At 45.3% G+C, this 23,530-nt stretch overlaps 1 protein-coding gene across 1 annotated transcript in view; it reads right to left on the bottom strand.

The window, feature by feature from the left end:
• ARMC9 (armadillo repeat containing 9) overlaps positions 1–23,530 on the bottom strand; it is a 162,967-nt gene that overhangs the window by 3,749 nt on the left and 135,688 nt on the right. The window contains exon 19 of the mRNA XM_006866738.1: positions 6,819–6,923. Coding sequence (XP_006866800.1) covers positions 6,819–6,923 — 105 coding nt within the window. The remainder of the gene's footprint in view (positions 1–6,818; positions 6,924–23,530) is intronic.

Below are 23,530 nucleotides of genomic sequence, written 5' to 3'. Positions count from 1 at the left end.
GATAAAGAGAAATACTTTTAACTGATGGTATATGGAGGGGATTATAATCAATGTAATGAAACAAGTTATATGAATTGTTGAATGTGAAACTGATTATGTGCCCTGTAAACTTTCACTCAATCCACAATAAAAACCTTAAATTTAAAAAAAAACAACAAAAAACACATATAGCCACATTAAAGAGAAGAAAGCCTGTAGTAAACGTAATAGATAAAAGGCTGAACTGTCAGTATATTAAGCGCTTTACAAATCAATATGGAAAACACCAACTAGATTACTAGATTATTTGGCAAAGAATTCAAACAATCAAATCATAAAACAAAGTAAAAAAAAAAAAATAAATCAACTTCATGAGTAAAGAAAAATACAGCTGTCCCCACAAGCATCATTCTTTAACTAGTTACACAAGCAACAATGGAAGACACAAACACATCTACTCAGCAACCCTTTAAAAATATTCCCAACGGCTGAGTCCATTCCAACCCATGGTGACCCTCTAGGGCAGAGCAGAATTACCCCCGAGCTTCACACGTTGTGGTTAGGAAGTGCCGCTAAGTTGATTCCTACTCACAGTGACCTTGTAGAGGGTTTTCAAGGAGCAGCTGGTGGCTTTGAACCACCAACCTTGCAGTTTGCAGTTCAGTGCTGATCCTAAAGTACCACACCACGACTCCTGATTTATATCACACCACGACTCCTGATTTATATATTGCTGTTAATGCTGTCAAGTCAGTTCTGGCTCTTAGATACCCTGTACAGGGTTTCCAAGGAGCAGCTGGTGGGTTTGAACCACCAACCTTGCAGTTAACAGTCCAGTGCTGATCCCACAGTGCCACACCAGGACACCAGTTTAAAGTACTGTTGATGTTGTTAAGTGCCCTCGAATCGGTTCCGACCCATAGCGACAGTGAACAGGGTTTCCGAGGCTGTAAATCGTTATGGGAGCAGAAAACCGCATCTTCTCCCGTGGAACAGCTGGTAGTTTCGAACTGCTGACCTTGTGGTTCGCAGTCCGATTCATAACCATTACGCTACCAGAGCTCCTTTGTTTAAAGAAAGCATTGTTGTTGTTGTTAAGTGCCTTCGAGTCGGTTCCGACCCATAGCGACCCTGTACAGGGTTTCCGAGGGTGTAAATCTTAACGGGAGTAGAAAGCCTCATCTTTCTCCCGCGGAGCAGCTGGTAGTTTCGAACTGCTGACCTTATGGTTCGCAGCCCGATTCGTAACCACTACGCTACCAGAGCTCCTTAAAGAAAGCATTAGTGGCAGTAAAATTTGAGACAAGTCTCTTGGAAAGTGATTTGGCATTTTATAGCACGAGTCGAAAAAGGTTCTAAATCCTAGTGAAAGAATTTCAAATATGGGAAATCTTAAATAGACAAGGTTGATTGGTTTGTGTTTAATGACTAATGTAAAGTTTAGCGCTTTGAGCCCTCCCATTTGCACCATGGAAGAAAGTCCTGGCCATCTACTTTGATAAAGATGACAGCCAAGAAAACCTCATGGAGCACTTCTACTCTGTAACACATGAAGTCACCAGGAATGAGGACAGACTCTGGCACAGGGCTTTGACTTGGGTTAGTTCATGACAAAATTAGACTAGAATGAAACTGGAACTACCTATTGGGGAATAAAGTAAAATGTGGCAGGATCATTCGAAATAGTATATGGTCACAGTCATTGGTAAGGAATAATAACTTACTAAGAAAATATACAATAAAAATATTAGTAAGCAAGGCTGTCTCATCTCGTCTATGGCAGGTTGTTAGCCTTCCTCCTATCCTGATGCTGTATTCTTTCTCATCGTCCAACTTCTCAGATTGTTTGCTTAGGATACAGACTGAGTAAGTATGGGGAAAGGATACAATCCTGGCGCATACCTCTGAATTTAAACCAGGAGGACATACCTTTGTTTTGTTTGAACGACTGACTCTTGGTCCATGTACACATTCCACACAAACACAACCGAGTGTTCTGTAATTCCCATTCTTCTCAATATTATCCATAATTTGTTATGAGGCACATAATTTGTTACTTTGCACAGTCAAAAACACACAGAAACACCTTTCTGGTATTCTCTGCTTTCAGGCAAGATACATGTTCCTCTTGTGAATCTGGCTGAAATGTCAGCCAGTTTCCTGTCGATGAGCCACCTCAACCATTTTTGAATTATGGCTACCAGCAGTCCATCCTAGAGTTCCATTTCAACTTGGCACCTTCCAGTTTTCCTACACACATACTTTGTACCAGTCACAGTATGATTATCAATGATGTGGTGCAGAGTTACACCACAGCTGCAAATGAAGTTCCCAAACATTCTACTCCATTCATGTCATTAAGGTCTAGTCTACTGAGAGAAGACGGCTCTTCCCCAGTCAGATTCTGAGTGTGTTCCAACCTGCAGGGCTTGTCTACCAGCACAACGTCGGACAACGCGCTGCAACTGTTCAGAAGGCTTTCACTGGCCACTTTGTTAACACGTAGATGTCTCAGGCTGGACGCTTCACTGACACCTGCCCACCACAGGTGGCCCCCTGGTATTTGAAATACTGATGGGACAGCTTCCAGCATCACACAACATGGACGCCACCGCGGTACACACACTGACAGATGAGTGTCGGTGGGTGGCACGGACCCGTAAAAACCCTGTGAGGGCACACAGGACCTCGGTACTGTTTGTGAAACTTTCTGTGACTCTAGGATCCTTTGAAAATAAATTTGCTTTTTTTTCTTTTTTAAAGAACAATTTAAAACCATTAGAATCATATCTTTGATATATATATATATATATATATATATATATTTAACTTAGTATATATGGAGTCCTGGTGTGACGCTGTCAGTTAATGTGCCAGACTGCAAAGCCATTTGAACTGCAAGGTCAGCGGTTCAAGCTCACCAGCTGCTCCTCAGAAAACCTATTCAGGGTCTCTATGGGTCGGAACCAATTCAATGGCACTTAATAACAACAACAACAACTTATTATGATTTGGGTGGAAATTTACAAAGCAAAGTAGTTTTCCATTCAACAGTCCAAACACATTTTTTTTGTGTGTGATGGACTGTGATCCCCACAAAGTTCCATTCAACAGTTCAGATACGTGTTTTGTGTGACATTAATTGTGATCCCCACAACGTAGCAGCTCTTCCTACTTCTGACCTGTGCTTCCTGTTTCCATTCATCATGCCTTCTTGTCCCTTCCTGCCTTCTGAGCTCTGTTCCTGGACAAATGCTGCCCTTTAGTCTCATACGATTGGCTGTCCTAAGCAGTGCAGACCTCCCTGATGTTACCCTTTAGGCCTGTTGGTGACTGGAAGTGAGTCGTGGGCGTGCATTCAGCTCCAATCCTGAAGAGTGACCAAGAGTCATAGTCTTGAGGGTGACAGTATATTTTCTAATTGAATGTTTACATTATGGGCTCCAGTTGTGGACTGGACTAGTGGATTGGATGGGGGCCTCCCAAAAGCTGTGTCCATGCCCTAAATCCTGGAGCCTGTGAATGTGCCCTTATTTGGAAGAAGGCCTTTAAAGATGTAGTTAAGGCTCGGACCTTGATACGCGATTGTTGTGGGTTAGCTGGATGGGTCTTGTAAGAGGCAGAAGACAACAACACCGAAAGGGAGGAGTCAGAGGAAGGCTGAGGCAGGGTTCTTGTTTCTGTAGACCAAGCACAGGACACTGGAGCCACCAGAAGCTGGAAAAGGCCAGGAAGGGGCTCTTCCGGAGGGAGCTCAGCCCTGCTGACACCTTGGTTTCACACTCCTGTCCTTCAGAACTGTGAGAGAACACATGGCTGCTGCTTAGTGACACCACGATGTGGAGCGCTGTGACAGTGGTCACAAAGGAGACAAATGTACCTGGTCTTCACAGCAAGATGGTGGCCCTTTCTGGTCTTCATTATATATATATATATATGTATACATACTTATCAAATGTTTACAGACATGAAAACATGTACACATACTTATCAGTATGAGGATTAAAGTGCTCCTGACCCAAGCCTTGGTATTTTCAATTGCCTCACATGCATGTGAAAATCGGATAATGACTAAGACAGACTGGCGAAGAATCGATACATGTGAGTTTTGGTGTTGGGGAAGAACACTGGCTGTACCTCGGAATCTCAGAAGCACAAACAAATCTGTGTTGGAAGAAGTACAGCCCGATGTTCCTCAGAAGACAGGATGGCGAGTCTCCGTCTCACATGGTCTGGATACACTTTGGAAGTTTAGTTCATGTTTTCAGGCATGGATTCATGGAGTATTCTGAAATCTTAGTCAGAGATTCCATCAATTTTGGGAAATTTTGCATCATAAGAAATGATTTCTTCAAAAAATTTGCTCTCTCCCACCCTCTACACTCCACCAGGGCTCCAATTATATATATATATGATAAAAGATCACATATTAAGAACGATAACATACAAGCATAAGCTGTAAATGTAAAGGCATTGTTTCTCCAGATATCCTCCATCCAGGTCTGTACTCCTGAGCTGTTCTTCATTCTTACTGTCCATGTCTCCATGGAGGGAAAACGCACAGCAATGAGCATCAAGTGGCCATGGAAATGTCTGTCCGACAGGACTGGAAACATCGCCTTCTACTAAGAGGATAGCACACCCACACAAGGACCCATATGTCTGCACGCTGTGGCAAAATGTCACTGCCTCCAGGTGCCGTTCAGTCGGGCCCCTGCTGTTCCTCACCCACGGGGGTCTCAATGCATTCCGCAGCTTGTTCTGTTGTTGTTGTTAAAAATCTTTGCCACATCGACACAAGGTCTCATCACAGCGTTTCCTTGTGCGGAGGAGGTGCCAGGACACCTGTAACAGAAGGGGAGGGGCCCGCTCCCAGGCTGAGTCAGGTAAAGCTGTCGGAAGACACCGTCAGGTGTGTGCATGTGATACCCCTGGGCCTGCTCAGTCACGGCCTCCTGGGTACGTTATTCTTGACAGAAGCCACCACCTGCCTTCCCGACCTGCCGAACCCACGACCTGACCCGAAGCACGAGCATTCCAACAGACTCAGGTGAATGCGGCTCTAGACCTCCGCACTCACACACTGGCCCTTTGGTCCTCAATATGTTCTGAGAGTAGGGTGGGAGCATGGTGAGGAGCCCCAGACTCCCCAGTCACCTCCCTTCCTCCACTCCCAACCCCTAAGGCAGCCAGAGGGACAGTATAGTCAATGTTTTAATACCAAGCCACTTCCCTGTTCTCACAGAGAGTAAGTAAAACCTCAAACCCTAGCCATGGCTTCAAAGCCCCCATGACTGGGTCTTCGCTGCCCCTCCAGTTTCAGGACCACCACTCGCTGGACGCACTGCATGCCTCTCGGGTCCCAGGGAACCCTGGACTGGGGGTGGGCCTGGGCAGAGATGTCTGCTCCTGCTTGGCCCCCACAGGCTCCATGGAGATCCTTTCCCGGTCATGTTTCGCCAGCCAATCACTAAGCAACTCTCATCACCAATGCCACCTGACGCCAGGCGATTTGGGGACTGGGTCACAAAGCCAGTCAGTCAACTGCCAGCTTCAAAATTCCAGAGTCTCTTTGATTTGGGTGAAAGTGTACAGAGCAAATTGGTTTTCCACTCAACAATTCAGACACGTTCTGTTGGGTGACAATGACCGCAGGCCCCACAGTCTGACAGCACTCTTGTCACTTACGCCTAGCATTTCCATTGGTCCTTTCTCTTGTCTTTTCCCACCTCTGAGCTTTACCCCTGGGCAGATGCTGCCCTTTGATCTCACATGATTGTTCTAAGGAGTGTGTACCTCCCTAGTGTGACTGTTCACCCTGCAGACCTAAGGCACTGGTCCGCAAGGTCCGTTTGAGCTGCAAGATTGGCAGTTCAAACCCACCAGCTGCTGCTCAGAAACCCTATACAGGGTCGCTATGAGTCAGATCCAAATGGATGCCACAAAACAACAACATAGGCCTGAAGGGTGAAAAAGGACCACAGTTGGGGGGTTGGGGGGGTGTCCACCAATCTTACCAAACCAGTGCGTCTGCTTTTCTTTTTTTAAATCTTTTTAGCTTCATTTTACATTTTCCCCACTCTATTCAGGAACTTTGGTTGTGGTCCCTTTCAAAGTGGATGGTAGTGGTAGTTCTGGTCATGGGTCATGGACACTGAGGTTTGTATGGCCCATTAGTCCTTAGATTAACGGTTTCCATGCATCCTGGATTTTCTTCATTCTTTTGTGGTCAGGATGGGGAGAGACAAACAATAGCACCTTAGATGGCTGCACATAGGCTTTTATGTACACAGTCTTGGTGTGGCACTGTGGGCTAATGCACCAAACTGCAAAGTTGTTTGAACTGCAAGGTCAGTGGTTCAAGCTTACCAGCTGCTCCTTGAAAACCCTATACAGGGTCGCTATAGGTTGGAACTGACTCATGGCACTTAACAACAACAAACAACAACTACTACTCATCAAGTAGTAGGATATAGAACAGTCTTTGTTGTGACAATCAACCGTGATGTTCTCTGAAACTCTTAGGCCCAGCCATTCATTCCCTCAAAGTGTTTGGTTATGTACGATCAAGAAGTCTTCATAACTCTTTCCTTTGTATGCTCTACTGTTTTCACAGGTATCTAGGCTGTTGTTGTTGTTAAGTGCCATCAAGCCAGTACCGACTCATAGGGACCCTACGTGCAACGGAACGAAACACTGCTGGGCCACGGTGAGCTTTCAGGCCTCTGAAGCCAGAAGGCCTAGCATGGACCTTCTCACCAACACTTATGTGTTGTTGGAAACACTAAATGCACCCTGCTTCTGCTTGAGAGCCCTCCACCCCTTCAAGTGGTGCTTACCCCCAGGTATTCTGTGGTCAGCAGCTTCTCGCCTGACAGCTCTCCAAGCTGGGGCTGGATCAGCTCATCTTTGTCCAGGTCAGCTTCCATAGTGTCATGGTCTTCCTGTGTCAGAGGGGACATGAGATGAGTGCAAGTGTAAGACAGGGTGTCCCATGTTCCTATGGGTGTGGCCTGGACTGATAAGGCCGGAGCCCAAGCCACAGCTGTGCCCACACTTCAGAGGGAGCCGGGAGAGTGTGCCCCATGCCTGCAGCCCAGCCGTGAAGATGGAAGGGAAGGCAATGCCAACCAGGAGGCTCAGAGCCCAGCTGACGCTTCCACAGAGAGTCTGAGGGTTGTGGTCTCACCTGTGCTTTATTGTGTGGATCATGCCAAGCTATGGACAATACTGCAGAGAATGAGTATTCTGGAACACTTAATTGTGCTCATGAGGAACCTCTATATAGATCAAGAGGCAGTGATTCGAACAGAACAAGGGAACACTGAATGGTTTAAAATTAGGAAAGTGTGTGCCAGGGTTGTATTCTTTCCCCACACTTATTGTATTCTGAGTAAATAATCTGAGAAACTGGATTATATGAAGAACAACGGGGCATCAGGATTGGATCAAGACTCATAAACAACCGGCCGATATGCAGATGATACAACCTTGCTTGCTGAAAGTGAACCTGTGATATGCAGATGATACAGCTTTGCTTGCTGAGAAAAATATTTACTGAGGAAGATCAAAGACCACAGCCTGCAGTATGGATTGCACCTTAATGTAAAACAAAACAAAACAATCCTCACCACTGAGGATCACAATAAATGGAGAAAAGATTGAAGTTGTCAAAGATTTCATTTTGCTTAGATCTACTATCAACACTCACGGAAACTGCAGTCAAGAAACCAGATGATGTATTGCATTAGGCAATTTTGCTGCACAAGACCTCTTTAAAGTGTTCACGAGCAAAGATGTCAGTTTGAGGATTAAAGTGTGCCTGACTCAAGCCATGGTATTTTCAATAACCTCATATGCATGCGAAATGAGCACAGTGAATAAGGAAGACCATAGAAGAACTGATGCATCTGAGTTATGGTGTTAGAGGAGTATATTGAAAGTAGTACCATGGACTGCCAAAAGAGCAAATAGATCTGTGCTGGAAAAAGTACAGCCATAATGTTCCTTAGAAACCAGGATAGCGAGACTATTTCTCTTATTTCGGACAGATTATCAGGAGGGACCGGTCCCTAGAGAAGGTTATAGTGCTTGGTAAAGTGGAGGATGGGAGAGAAAGAAGACCTCCACTCCAGCGAGATGCATTGGCAGCAGCTATGGTCTCCAAAGTAGCACCAATGATGAGGTTGGTGCAGGACTGGGCGGTGTTTTGTTCTGTTGTGCACAGGATTGCTATGAGTCAGTACTGACTTGATAGCCCCTTACAACAACAACAACAACATATTTGTATGACAGAAAACGTTGAAAAAGGTCTAGGAAGCACATGGAAAGAATTAGTCCAAAGAACCAATGTATCACATAAACCTCAGCCTCCACCAACCTGGGACAACAAAAACTACATAGTGCCCAGTTACCGCTATAGACCACTTTGAATGGGATCACAATAGGTACTGGATAGAGTGGGAGAAAAATCTGGACTAAAACTCAAAAACATTAAAAAAAAAAACATAAAATAACCAGACTACTGGTTTGCTGGAGACTGGAGGGACCATGCCCCATCACCCCACCCAGACAATGGCCCTAAGAGGCCGTTCAGGTCCGAAACTGAACTCACCGCCCCATGATTCAACTTTGAGACAAGTCATAAAAGGCCTACAAGGTGAACAGTAACACCTGGGATGAACATACTCCTTAGAACAAAGAACTTTATGATATTCAAATAGCAGCATCTGCCTAGGGATAAAGGAGTCCTGGCATGGCACTCTAGGATAAGAATTGGACTGCTAATTACAAGGTCAGTGGTTCAAACCCACCAGCTGCTCCTCAGAAACCCTATACAGGGTTGTTATGAGTCAGAACTGACTTGACGGCACTTCACAACAGCAACAAAGGTCAGAAGGCAAGCTGCTGTTGGGTTAATCCGGACTCCCGGTGACCCTATGTGCAGACCAGGATGGCTCCATAAACCCGTTACCAGGGCAACCTCATGGGGACAGATTGTTAGGGCCTTTCTTCTGAGTTGCCTCTGGGTGGATTTGAGGCACCAACCTTTTAGTTAGTTATCAAGTGCTTAGCTGTTTGTACAACCCAGGTGACTTCACTGTTGTTGTGAAGTGTCGTCGAGTTGGTTCTGACTCCTGGTGACCCTCTTTTGTAAGCGCTTCTAAACCTGCCAACCTCGTGGTTCAAACAGACCTTGCAGTTGGGCACTTATCCTAGAGCGCCACACCAGGACTCCAGGAGACTTCACTAGACATTACAGAAACAACAGACTTACCATCAGCCGGCTGATTCCTACTCCTAGAGGATCCTGCAGGGCAGAGCAGAAACCCTACTCCACAGGGTTTCCAAGGCTGTAAACCTATGTAGTTGTCCTGGTGTGGTGCTGTGGGTTAATGCGCCAGACTGCAAAGCTGTTTGAACTGCAAGGTCGGCGGTTCAAGCTCACCAGCTGCTCCTGGAAAACCCTATACAGGGTCGCTATGGGTCAGAACCGATTTGACAGCATTTTACAACAACAACAAACCTATGTAGTGGACACTCTCATCTTTTCCCCATGGAGTAGTTGGTGGATTTGAACAGCTGGCTTTGTGGTTACCAACCCAATTCTTCACCTACCACACTACCAGGACCCCTTTCAGTAGACACTGTTGTTAAGTGCTATCTAGTTGATTAAGTGCTATTGAGCATAGGGTTACCAAGGAGCAGCTGGTGGGTTTGAACCACTGACCTTGTGGCTAGCAGTCTAGTGCTTATCCTACAGCACTACACCAGGATTCCCAGTGGGCATTGGTGGTGGTCGTGGTTATGTGCTGTGGCGTTGGTTCCCACATATAGTGACCCTGAGGCTGTAAATCTTTATGGGAGTAGAAAGTTTCATCTTTCTCCTGTGGAACGGCTGGTAGTTTCGAACTGCTGACCTTGTGGTTAGCAGCTTGACTCTTAACCACTATGCTATCAGAGCTCCTTCCTAGTAGACATTAGGGAAATGCAAATTAAAGCCACAGTGAGACATCACTATGCACCTATCATGATGGTTAATGTAAAAAACTGGAGTCCTGATGTGGCATTGAAGGATAATGCACTGAACTGCAAGGTTGGTTTTTAACTTCAAGGTTGGCGGTTCAAACCCAACACGCAGCTCCTTGGAATCCCTATACAGGGTTGCTATGAGTCAGAACTGACTCAATGGCACTTAACAACAACAGCAATATAAAAAACCTGTGATGGTAACAAAGCCTGGTAAAGACGCAGAGAAACTCGATCTTCCATATGTTGCTGGTGGGAATGCCAACTGGCACAGTTATTCTGGAAAACAGTTTTGTATGTAGTTGCTTGAAAAACTAAGCATGCAACTCTATACAACCCAGCAATTGCACTCTTGGGCAGGAATCCCAGACAAATGAAAACTTATGTTTGCAGGAAAACCTGTACACGAATATTTATGGCAGCTTTATTCATAATCGTCCCAGACTAAAAAGAACAGTTGTCCATTGGCACAAACAGTTCATCCATGCCATGGAATATACTCAGGAAAGAAGGAACCAAAGATTGGCACAAGCAAACTGGGACAGAGAACCATGCCAAGTGAAAAAAGCGAGTCCTCCAAGTTTACATGATTACATTGAATTTTGTTCTTGAAATGACAAAATTAGAGAACTGGAGACCAGGTTAGTGGTTCCAAGGGTTAAGGAGGAGATGGGTGGGAGGGAAGTGGCTAATCCAGGGCACCAAGGAGAGCTCCTTGTGGTGAGAGAATCGTTTATATCTCCACTGAATTGATGTCAGTATCCAGGTTGCAATGTACAACAGTTTGGCAAGAATGTTACCACTGGGCAGTTCTGGGTAAAGGATATGTGGGTTTTTCTGTACTGTTTCTTACAATTGCATGTGGATCTGTAATGATCTCAAATAAAATGTAATTGGAAGAAAAAGAGAAACAAAATGATAGTAAAAATAAGTGGTCCCAAGGCTGCAGGTGAACACCGATGAGTCACATACGTAGTTGAGAGCAGTGTGGGATTCTTTCCCGGGATTTGGGAAATTTGACTACCCTCTTAGATTATATGACCAGGTCAGACCTTCATTTGAGGTGCTGAGTAAAGAATGTGTCCCAGAAGGGAGCTGGCTGCTGTGGAGTATGACTGGGGAAGGTAGGGCTCCTGGGGGTCTCAGGGTCTCACTGATCAGTCCTCTGACTCTTTGCCCACCCATATCCTCGTGACTGTAATCTGCCTCCACCAAACGTGTCAACAGGAAGAGAAAGCTGCATTCTGTGAACATGAGTATCCTGTCTGCATTTCAAACGAAATTCCAGTCATTCTGGATACCCTGGTCTTTTGTGAACTAGATTTACCTGAGTTGGTTTCTAAGGGATGTGAAGGCTCCCAGGCTGGGCCCCTCGGCTGGCCCCCCAGGGCTCTGGATGTGAGACTGTCTGTCTGGGAGCCCCTGATTCTCGGCTTTCTGGAACACACAGTGTTCCAGTGTCACCCCAGGCTGGACTGTCTTGATTACTGTTAAGTACCCTCGAGTTGGTTCTGACTCATATTGATCCTGTATCAGGTTTCTGAGGCGCAGCTGGTGGGTTTGAATCACCCATCTTGAGGTTAGCAATCCAGTGCTTATCCTACAGCACCACACCAGGACTCGTGGGCTGTCTTGATAACAGGGGCTATTCTGGGTGGTCTCCAAAGCAGACCCCAGACCTTACTCACAGTTAGAGAAGTTCTCCTCACTCCCACTGGCTCAAATGTTCTGTGATCAACTACCAACCTAAAGGTCGGTGGTTCAAACTCACTCAGAGACACTGCAGGCAAAAGGCCTGGAGATGCACGTTGGTAAAGACCACAGGCAGGAAAACCGTACGGAGGACTTCTACTCTGGAATCCACGGGCTGCTGTGACTCAAGATGGACTTGATGGCCAAGCACTGGGTTTGGGTTTTACTACACCTGAGTTTCCATAGTAAGGTATACCTTTGTTCTCACCAGGACTTGGTGGTCATTCATGTGACACCTGTTTTCCTGAGGCCCCGAGAAGAGATGACACCAGAGTGACAACCTGTCCCTGAGTCCAGGTTTCTGAAGCACAGGTCTGAGGAAGCACAGGTCAGAGCGACAGGGTCCCTGAGGATCCAGGATCTCTGCAGTCAAGTTGGGTTCTGTAACCAGGTGCTGGTCTGCCACTGAGCTAGACTAGCCAGAGAGTGAAGGGAGGTTGGACACAGCAATTGCTGGGCACCTTTTCTCTCTGCCTTCCCCATGGAAGCGTCCACTCTGTGCTACCCAGAGCCAGGTCCATGGTCACCGCTGCGACCCCTCACTATCCTGCCAGTTTACTCAGAATTCCTTATAAGTGGTGTCTAGCTTAGTACATGCCACCAGTCCCTGGAGAAGGACATCATGCTTGGTAAAATGGAGGTCATGAAAAAACAGGAAGACCCCAAACGAGAAGGACGCGGCAGTGCTGTGTTCTCTTGTACATGAGTTGCTCTGAGTCCTGACTGCCTGGATGGCACCTACCAACAGCAGGTATGAAATACGACATGCTTGCTGGATGAGTATTTTAGTAACATGACAGCCTGCTTGGGGACTGGAGAAGCGAGTTCTCAGGGTGCTCTGGGCAGACAAGTTGGGCGTAGTGTTTCATAGGACAAGCTAGTCTCCAGGGAACAAAGCCCAGGGGCCCCAGCTGGAAATGGGCAAAGGAATCAAGGTTTCTTGGAGGAGGTATCGGTGCGACCTCACTTCCCTGCCAGGATGGAACATGAAACGAACATTTAAAAAAACAAAACAAAACAAATATCCACATTCCACTTCAGTGCGAAACAAAGGGTCAGTGGCTAACTGCAGTCAGTGCTGCAAACGAATTTCTTACCCTTGACAAGGCGTACAAATGTAAGACACAATCATCTGCAAACTATCCTGTGCACGTACAAATCAAATCAGCAAACCACACTGTTCAGTCAGCCGCTATTAAGTGATTCACGTAACAGAAAAAAACCCTGACATTTAAAAAACAAACAAAAAACTCCCAAACTACTTAAAATTGAAAATGGAAAGACCTTAATTTTTTGAGAAAGGTGAATCAACAGCTGCTGTCTTCTTTCTTGTTGTTATGTGCCATCGAGTTGGTTCTGACTCATGGTGACCCAGTGTAGGGTTTCCGAGGAGCAGCTGGTGAGCTTGAACCACTGACTTTGTGGTTCACACCAACCTTTCAGTCTAGCACATTAACCCGTAGCGCCACATCCGGACTTCATTAATTTTTAATAATGCAAGTTTTAAATTTAAAAAATCTTATTTTATTGTGTTTTAGGTGAAAGTTTACACAGAAAATTAGTTTCTTCTTGAAGAATTTTTATACAAATTGCTCTGTTCCATTGTTCAGAGTGTGTTCTGTCTCCATTCTTCCAGCGTCCCTTCCCCTCCTGGGCGTCTTAGCTCTGCTTTTGGGTAAATAAACGTTAACTGTTTCGGTCATATTTTCTACCGTGGCCATCTTAGATGGCCGCTTGCAAACTTTGATGGTGCTACTCACCAAACTAGGATGAAAACCATGGACTTTGTGAATTTTTAAAATGCAATTGACAACTGACTGAGTTGTTCCCCAAGACTATGGTCCCAAGTCATTTCTTCCAGAAAACCAAGTCCCCAAGTTGTTTGGTTACATCTAAGAAGCCTAACGGTGCCCTCTGTGTGGCCTGTGTATGTATGGATTTATATGTGGATGAGGAGACTTGGGGTGCCGCTGTAGGATAAGCACTGGGCCAAAGGTTAGTTTGAGTTACAATTCAAACAATGTATGTGGATGGCACTTAATAATAACAACGTATGCGGTACGAACAAATGTTAATAGATGTATACATACAGATACTCTAAGCTGTCGTGTGGCACTGTAGGGTAAGCACTGGACTACTAACCACAAGGTTGGCAGCTCAACAGCTGCTCCTTGGAAACCTGATGAGTTGGAACCAACTTGATGGTATACCACCACCCAGGTCCACCTGTGCTGCACATGTGTTTGCTGGTATACGCCATCCTATGCACATCTGCATGGCTTTCCATCTATGCAACCACACACATCATATGTTTTGTGTGATTTTACTGTTTTTGCTTAACTGCATACGCTATATAGAACTTATGGGGTCCTGGTGTGGCGCTGTGGGCTAATGCATCAGACTGCAAAGTCGTCTGAACTGCAAGGTCAGTGGTTCAAGCTCACCAGCTGCTCCTTGGAAACCCTATACAGGATCGCTACGGGTCGGAATCGACTTGACGACACGTAAAAACAACAACAACATACAGCACTTAATGAAACTGTCCCTTTTCTCCCATGTACTTCTGAATGTCTTTATTTACCTTGGTTAAACTGTGTGACTTCATCCATATTGGGGACTGCCTTTCCAATCACCAAAAATAACATATTTCAGGGGGGTGCAATACACAAGAAGCGGGAGGGGAATGGAAGAACAAGGCAGATGGGAGAACAGTTAGGTAGGTTTGCATGGGCTAAGTGGGACAGAGGTAAATAATGATCTTGGAACCACAGGGCTCTGGGATACAGGGATTGAGGCATGGCTTGAATGGGTAAAGAGGGGAAATAGTGTTAAGATGCTTGGCTGTCTTTTGAATCTTGTTTCCCTTGCCTATTATTATAAAATAGACACTTGAGGAGGAGAGAAAGGAATAGCCAGAAACATCACCAGAGTAAGTCCATCTTCAGCCTATAACTGATTGGAACACCTTAAAGGGGGCTAGAACTTGCCCAGTGAAAGAGGCTTCTTGTGGAGCCTTTATATTATTACATAAGACCATAGGTGGAATCCTGAACAGCATCCAGAATCTTCTGAGGTGGGAAATTTCCACTTGAAAGGACAGCAGACCAGCCTGGAGTGGCTAGAAGAACAGAAGATACTTCATGAAAGAAAGACCGACAGGAAAAATAAAAAAACAGTAACGGCAGTCTGACTGACTGAACAAGCAAGCTGTTCGCCCGGGAGCCGTCAAGGCAAGTGCTCGAGTCCCCTCAGAGCAAACCCCCTTCCAAGACTAAACCTTAAGGGGAATACACGAGCAGGCATGTGGTCTGACTGGTGACCATTAAAGGGTAAGTGAGGGGAAAACAGCACTGAAGCTGTGAGATGAATCCGACCACACTCACTAGACTCCTGTGAACCCAGATTGAGACCTGGTTGGCCAGCAGTATGGCAAGACCTGGGGACTCCTGGGCCCAGAGACAGTGACATAGCCACAGAGGACTAGAGCGGAGAGTGAAGTATCCAGCTGATATGAAGTAAGGGGAGATGCACAAGAACACCCATACTTGCAGATAGTACCCACTTCAATGGCTGGATGATCAGAACTCAACTAGAAGAAGAAAGAAGAGGAAAAAAAGAGTAACCTGCTACAATTGGATGAACTTGACCTATACTTACGGATGTAGTAGCTCAAAAGAGGGAACAAATCTTTACAGCGAGGATCACTCCCACCCCCTCAGTACACGGGGTTGACAGGGATAGGCAACTTAGACATTGGCTACTCAAATTGAGGGGGGTGGTCTACAAAGGCAAGAGGTGACTGGCTTACAAGCATTCAAGAGGGAGCCTAGTTCCAGATGGGGCGGGGGAAGGTAGAATCTCCACTGACTGATTTCCAACCTGTTGGGACATGGCTAACAAAAGGAGATGGGGATAAGACTCGTGTGGTACAATAGTGAATAATTGCTATTAGGACTGACTGTGAGGGTCAGAAATGTAAAGGTAGATGTTTTGTAACAAAAGGAGGGGAGTGTTTGATTTTGCAGTCCAGGATCAGAGGTCTCTGGGACCATCAAGGGAGAAGTGTGGAGTGTGGGATCCTATCCAGAGAAGCAGTGATGCCAGAGATGGAGGCAGAGACGATGACATGGAGAGATGGAGCAGCTGGGGACTCTAGACTCAGGGAGGGAGAGGGGCTGTGTGCTGATGACAGGGGGGCAGGCGTGCGGTGGTGGGGGGCAGGTAATACCCTTTGGTTGTTTGATGATGCATGGAGGGGACTGTAGTCATTGCAATGAAATGAAATACGATAGGATGAATGTAAAGCTGGTATTCTCTCATGTAAACTACCACATAATTCACAACAAAAACTTTAAAAAAAAACCCACAAATGTCCATTGTCTAGAGATTTTGTAATAATGGTGCCATATAATATTTATATTTTTCTGATTGACTTATTTCCTCCAGATTTATATCTTATGTTTTGCATAAAACCATTTTTTAAAAAGTACTTTAAAATTAAATTCATTAAAAATTGAAATAAGCCTGTCTTTAACCTTCAGAACGGTCTCTATATTTGATTCCTTAATTAACTTGTCCAGCAAAGTTAACGTCAGTCTCTGTTCAGAAATCAGAACCTGGGGCCTGTGATGAGAACACATAGAATGGAAAATTTGCTTCTTCTGTCTCAGTTTCTCCACTGGCAACATACAGGCAAATGCTACTGGTTTGTTCAAGAACGCCACACAAATATAAACTAGACATTTTAACAAAACTGATGAGAAAATCACGATGAAATGGATAGCTGTGGCCAAGAAAGTTTTGTATTGAGGTTGTAACTGGAAAGACAAGACTCTTGTTAGAGCCTCCATTTCTTCTATTGACTTGGGTAACTTTACTGCCTCCTTTGAAATCCAGACATGGCAGTGTGCGACATTTTTTAAGTACTCTGATTCTGAAAAGCCGCATTGGTATGATTTCCCTGGGAACACTAATTTCAGTGAAAAGGAACTGAGGCCTTCTCAGGATGCGGGGGTGTAAAGAACCAAGCAAGTGAAGGTGAGGGCTGGACTGGAGAGCAAAGGTCAACAAAGAGAAGCCAGGGGCTTCATTTCGTACTCTTCTAGTCAATCCCAGCAATACTTGGGACCTACAGGTGGTCACTTTGAAGACTAAGGTACGCCTGACCCAAGCTATGGTTCTTTCGATCAATGAATCGGGAAGACCAAAGAACTGATGTATTTGAATTATGGTGAAGAATGCTGAAAGTACTTCATGGGCTGAAGTACAGCCAGAATGCTCCTTAGAAGCTAAGACAGTGAGATTCCATCTCATGAACTTTGGAAATGTTCTCAGGAAGGATCAGTCCCTGGAGAAGAACATCATGCTGGGGAACGTGGAGGGTCAGTGAAAAACAGGAAGATCCTCAATGAGCTGGACTGACACAGTCGCTGCAACAAAGATCTCATCCACAACTGTCAGATGGCACAGGACTAGGCAGTGGTTTTGTCTATTGTGCACAGATTTCACAAGGAGTTGGCACCAACTTGATAGCACTGAAAAACAGCAACAACACAGAGGGAACCACTGGGCATGGTGGGAAAGGTAAACAGAGGGCTGACAGCAGGACCTAGTACAATGCTCCCAGTGGATTACAGAGACTGAGACTGTGTACGGAGGTTCTGAAATGGGCCACAGTCAAGGATGGGCTACAGGTCTCCCTGAGCTAGCCTGGTGTAGACAGGAAGGACCTTCGGGCCTCACTGTGTAGCAGTGGAGGTTGGTGATGTGCTGTTGACCACGCCTGGGTGAAAACAGGGCACCGGCCATATCAGGTACTTTCTGTTCACGAACTCCAGGCAAAAGGACATATTTTTTAAATCTCCTTTGTGTAGAAAGAGGTGACATGTAAGGAAATGCTTCGAGAAAAATGCCTCGTTCGGGTGGGTCTTAAATACCATTGTTGGGAGGAAGTTTACTAAGATGACTGGTCTTTATATGTGCTTTATATAGCAGGATGCATCAGATTACCAGATTCTGGAGCTCAGTGATAACGGATTGCCTCAAGAAATTAAGAATGCCTCAAAAAAAAAGGGGTGCTGGAGCTGAGATGGATTTCGATGTTCTAAGGTGAAGCTCCCCTGCAGCAGCCCCTGATCTACTGACACAACAAGATCTTAACTGCAGGTTTTCGATACCTAATACTCCCGACAAACCAGATTCAAGGCAATTGGCCTGAACAAAACTAAGGCTGCCCACTCAATGCACGGGAAAACTCAGATTCTTCCAGATAGACTGCCGAGAGCCGAGTGTATTCAAGTGGTGTTATATAGGACGAGTGAAAGGCTCCAGTACGTGCTCCATTTGCCATAATTGCAAGACCTTTACTAGCAGTTTAAATTTGAGACACCTTCTCAGAACACTGAATTGCAAATCTCACTCTTTGTAAAAGTGGGGCCACAGCTCTCCTCCTGGGAGAGGAACCTGGACCCAGGTAACCAGTGGGTCCAGCAAAGACGGAGTCTTTCTGGCTTTCCGCTGTCTTCCTGAGCCTGCCAGGGCCTGGAGGGGATGAGGGCTCCTGTCACTGCCATGCTGACAAGCTGTTCACTGACCATGAACCTCCTCATTCACAAGCTGCAGCCCAGGGTAACGGCAGTTGGTCTCACAATGCGACCAGTTTATAATAGAACCACATGACAGAAACCAGAGCAACCAGGGGCCCCTGTGTTTGCCTAATACAATTATCTATTGCTTTGACAGCTTCTTTGCTTACTTAAACTTCTTCTGAAGTCTAAGCGACAACAGTGTGATTGATGGAGGAGATGACCAAGTTGCCCTAGGAGAGCAGGTCTTGTCAGCTTTTACTCGTCAGGACTCTACACCAGCATCAAACACTGCCCGGTCGTGCACCACACTCACAATTGTTATGCTTAAGCCCCTTGTTGCAACCACTTTGTGGATCCATCTTGTTGGGAGTCTTCCCTTTTTTCCCTGACTTTTTACTTTACCAAACATTATGGCCTTCTCAAGGGACTGGTCCCTCCTGTTAACATAGCTGATGAATGCGAGATGAAGTCTCGCCATCTTAGCTTTCAGCACAGATTCGCTTGTTCTTCTGGAAGTCCATGACACTTTCCATATTCTTCCACAAAACCACAATTCAAATGCATCAATTTCTTCTCAAGTTTTCCACATACACTGGTTAGTTTTCACACGCATATGTTGTTGTTACTGATGTTAGGTGCCATCAAGTTGTTACTGACTCATGGCGACCCTATGCATGACAAAACAAAACACTGCCCGGTCCTGGGACCACCTCACACACATTGCTACACCTGAGCCATTGTTGATACCACTGTGCCAATCCACCTCATTGGCATACTGCCTCTTTTTCTCTGGCCCTCCACCTTACCAAACACAATGTCCTTCTCCAGTGACTGGTCTCTCCTGACAATATGTCCAAAGTATAAGAGATGAAGTCTGACCATCCTGGCTTCCAAGGAGCACTCTGACTGTACTTCTTTCAACACAGATCTGTTTGTTCTTTTGGCCATTCATCATACTTTCAATATTCTCCTCCAATACCATAACTCAAATGCACCAATTCTTCTGCAGTCTTCCTTATTTCACATGCATATGAGGTTACTGAAAATGCCATGGCTTGGGTCAGGGGCACCTTAGTCCTCAAGCTGACATCTTTGCTCTTAGGCACTTTAAAGAGGTCTTGTGCAGCAGATTTGCCTAATGCAATTCTTTGTTTGATTTCTTGATTGCTGCTTCCATGAGTGTTGATGCTTGATCTGAGAAAAATCAAGTCTTTGACAATTTCAATCTTTTCTTCATTGATATGGATGTTGTTTATTGGTCCAGTGGTGAGGATTTCTGTTTTCTTTACATTGAGATGCAACCCATACCGAAGGCTGTGGTCTTTGATCTTCATCAGTAAGTATTTTAAGTCCTCTTCACTTTTAGCAAGCAAGGATGTATCATCTGCATATGGCAGATTGTTAATGAACCCTCCTCCAATCCTGATGCCAGGTTTTTCTTCATATAATCTTGCACCTCGGATTCTTTGCTCTGCCTACAGATTGAATAAGTGTGGTGAAAGAATATAACCTTTCCTAATTTTAATCCATTCAGTGTCTCCTTGTTCTGATCAAACAACTACAGTCTCCTCATGAACACAATTAAGTGTTCCAGAATACTCATTCTCACCAATGTCATCATCCACACAATCGAAAGGCTCTGTGTAGTTTAATAAGCACAGGTAAACATCTTTTTTTATATTCTCTGCTTTCAGCCAAGATCCATCTGATGTCAGCAATGATATCCCTTGTCCTACGTCCTCTTCTGAATCCAGCTTGAACCTCTGGACATTCTCTGTTAATGTATGCTTGCAGCCGTTTCTGTATTACCTTTAGTAAAACTACTCACATGGGATATCAAAGATATTGTCTGATGATTTCTGCATTCCGTTGGCTCATCTCTCTTGGGAAGGGATACAAATGCAGATCTCTCCCAGTTAGTTGGCAACGTAGCTGTCTTCCAAATTTCTTGGCATAGATGAGTGAGTACTGCCAATACCACATCAGTTTGTTGAAAGATTTCAATTTGTATTCCATCAATTACCAGAACCTTGTTCTTTACCAGTGCCTTCAGTGCATGTTGGACTTTTAGAGAAAATACGGCTGGCATATGACAGATTCAGGACCCAAACAAGGACCCCCTGATTCTAATATGAATGACGCTTGACTAAGAAGCAGCACTTCTTGGTGAAGAAATTCACAAGGCTCCCAGGCTACCTAGCCCCCAGAATAGGCACACCCAGCCAACAACTTAACTCAGCATGCGGGAGTTTTACTTCTTACTGTAAGTTAAGGCCTGAAACCGGCAGGCATCCTGAGTGTGGCCTTCAGAATGCAAGGGCGAGGCCATGCTGCCCTCCCTGAAAACTTTCCAGCAGTTTCCACTTACCTCAGAATAAAAGCGGCGCTATCTGTCTCTCTTTATGACCCCACATCTTATTCCCTCCTTCTTGTTCTCCATAAAACAACCCAAATCTGCTTCTACCTCAGGACCTCAAGGCAGAACCTGCTGTTCCCTGGTGAGGCAACAGTTAGGGGCTTGGCTGGTAACTGCGTGGTTGGTGGTTCAAACCTACTAGCTGCTTCTCAGGATAAAAATGGGACAGTCTACTTCTGTAAAGATTGTTGTTGTTGTTGCTATATGCTGTTGCATCAGTTCTGACTCATAGCGACCTTGTGTAGTATTTCTGAGGAGCATTTGGTGACTCTGAACCACTGATCTCGCAGTTCAAACCGACCTTGTGGTCCAGTGCTTAGCCTATAGCACCACACCAGGACTCCAAAAGATGGCAGCCTTGGAAACACTACAGAGCCATTCTCCTCTTCCCTGCAGGCTCCTACGAGTCAGAATCCACTCCACAGCAGTAGCGTCTGCCTACCACCGAGCTCCCTCCCTCCCTCCCCACCTTTCTGCTTCATTGTTGTATAAAGCGCTGGTTCCTGTATTTCCATCTGCTTGTTTGTTTAATGTCTGTGTTCTCCCGCTATTTAGCTTACTGCTATCTCTCTAGGAGGGCCCAGTCCCTGGAGAAGGACATCATGCTTGGTCAAGTGGAGGGTCAGCAAAATAAGGAAGGCCCCCAACGAAATAGACTGGCACAGTGACAGTAGCGGGGGCTCAAGCATCATGACGATGGTGAGGTTGGTGAGGCTGGTGCAAGACCAGTGTTTTGTTGTGTTATATGTAAGGGGTATGAGTTGGTACTGATGGCACTGAGCAAAACCATCTTTCTAGGGTCTAAAATAGTTTCTGACGTCTCCTGAGGAGGTCAGGCAATTCTGCTTCAAGTACAAAATGGAATGTGTGTATTAAACACAAGCTTTTCAGGACACTGGGAATGACCAGTGGGAGGCAACAACCTGAGAAACGCTGGTTCCCCAAAACTGGCTGCTGTCCTGGGTAACAACGATACATTTATGGTCTTCCTGTCCATGGGGGCCGCAAGCCTTCCAGGTAGAGAAACCCTACAGCTTCTTGGTGACAGGGTGGACTTGCTGCAGGGCGGAGCAGCTAGGCATTGAAGGGGTTCATACAGAAGGCTGAAAGGGTTACGAGGACGGAGGTAATAGAACCTTCATGTCCTCCACTGAGGTGAACTACAGGTGCACAAGGGAACACCCCCCTCCCCCGGAAGCCCAGAGAAAATGAAAATCTTGGGGAAACTTGCAACTCTTCTGCATTTTTCAATGTTCCTTAATCCACCCCCCAGCTCAGATTGCGGAAAGTGGAAACTTTTCTGGCTTAAGCTGTCTGTGAGTGGCCACAGCCTTGATCACTGGCTGACAGCTGGTCTCTGCAGGGGACGGACACCCCTCAGGCCTGGACAAAAAGACGCAGAGCCTCCAGAGGTTGCAGACCACAAGGGAGATAGATTTCAGTTTGAGACCTGGCAAGTCAATTTCCTACCAAAACAAGCAAAGCCAACAACCTGAAAAAGAACAAAACATAATACAAAATGACAACAACATATTATCTATAATGTCCAGTTTGCAAGTAAAAACTACTAGGTGGGCAAAGAAACAGAAAAATGTACCCTATACTTAAGGGGCAAAAATAGTCAGGAGAAACACCCACTCCCTCACACCCTTCCTGCTTCACTATTCTACAAGCCTGTTTCCTTAGCATTGGTATTCTCCCACTAGAATGTCTGTATTTTGCTTACTGCGATCTCCCTTGTTAAGTGCCACTGAGGTGGTTCTGACTCATAGCGACCCTGTACAGGGTTTCCGAGGAGCAGCTGGTGGGTTGAACTGTGGATCCTGAGGTTCAAACTGACCTTGTGGTCCAGTGCATTATCCTGCAGGGCCACACCAGGACTCTGCATCTCCTTAGGGCCGAAGCTATTGCCGACAGTTTCTGCTAATAGCAGTATGAAGAGGTCCGGCAATCCACTCCACAGAAATCAAGAACAAAGTCCAAGGACTTTGAGTGGGCCCAGATGCTGGATTTAGCAGACAAAACCTCCAAAGCAGTTATTGTAAGTACATTCAAAAGTTATAGGAAAATATATTTTAAAAATTAGAGAAAACCAGGAAATTGCAACAGAGAAATGGACACTACAAAAAGGAACCACAAAAAAACAAAATCACAGACCAATATCCTTTATGAATATACATACAAAAAAGTTCTAAGTATCAGCAGAGCTGCTTTTTTGTTTGTTTGTTTTGAGGATTTTTGTATCTATGAAAGGGTTTCAAAACGTCTATGGGAAAATGGAATAAAAAGAGAATCAAATTTTTCCATGAACTTTTTGAAGCACCACCATATATATATATATATTCATAAAATAGGTGATCAAGTTGGAACTAAAGTGGTTCAACATCAGAAAATCAATCAATGGAATATGCCATATTACTAGAATGAAGAGAACTGTGTGGCTATTTCAGTTGACTCAGAAAAAATTGAACACACTTTCATGGTTAAAAAAACAAAACAAAACTCAGTAAACTAAGAATAGAAGGGATATTCTTCAGCATGATAAAAGGCATTTACAAAAATCCTACAGCAAACTACATAGTCAGTGGTCGGAGACAGAAAGCTTCTCCACTAAGATCACAAACAAGACAGCATGCTCACTCCACCACTGCTATATGCAATAGTCATCGTAGCTAGGTGCCAGCGAGTCAGTACCGACTCATAGCGACCCTATGCACAACAGAACAAAACAGTGCCCAGTCCTGGGCCAACCTCACAATCATTGCTA

This window comes from Chrysochloris asiatica, unplaced genomic scaffold (genome assembly GCF_000296735.1).
Source record: "Chrysochloris asiatica unplaced genomic scaffold, ChrAsi1.0 scaffold00096, whole genome shotgun sequence".
Lineage (NCBI taxonomy): Eukaryota > Metazoa > Chordata > Mammalia > Afrosoricida > Chrysochloridae > Chrysochloris > Chrysochloris asiatica.
This window is presented reverse-complemented; position numbering and strand designations above follow the sequence as displayed.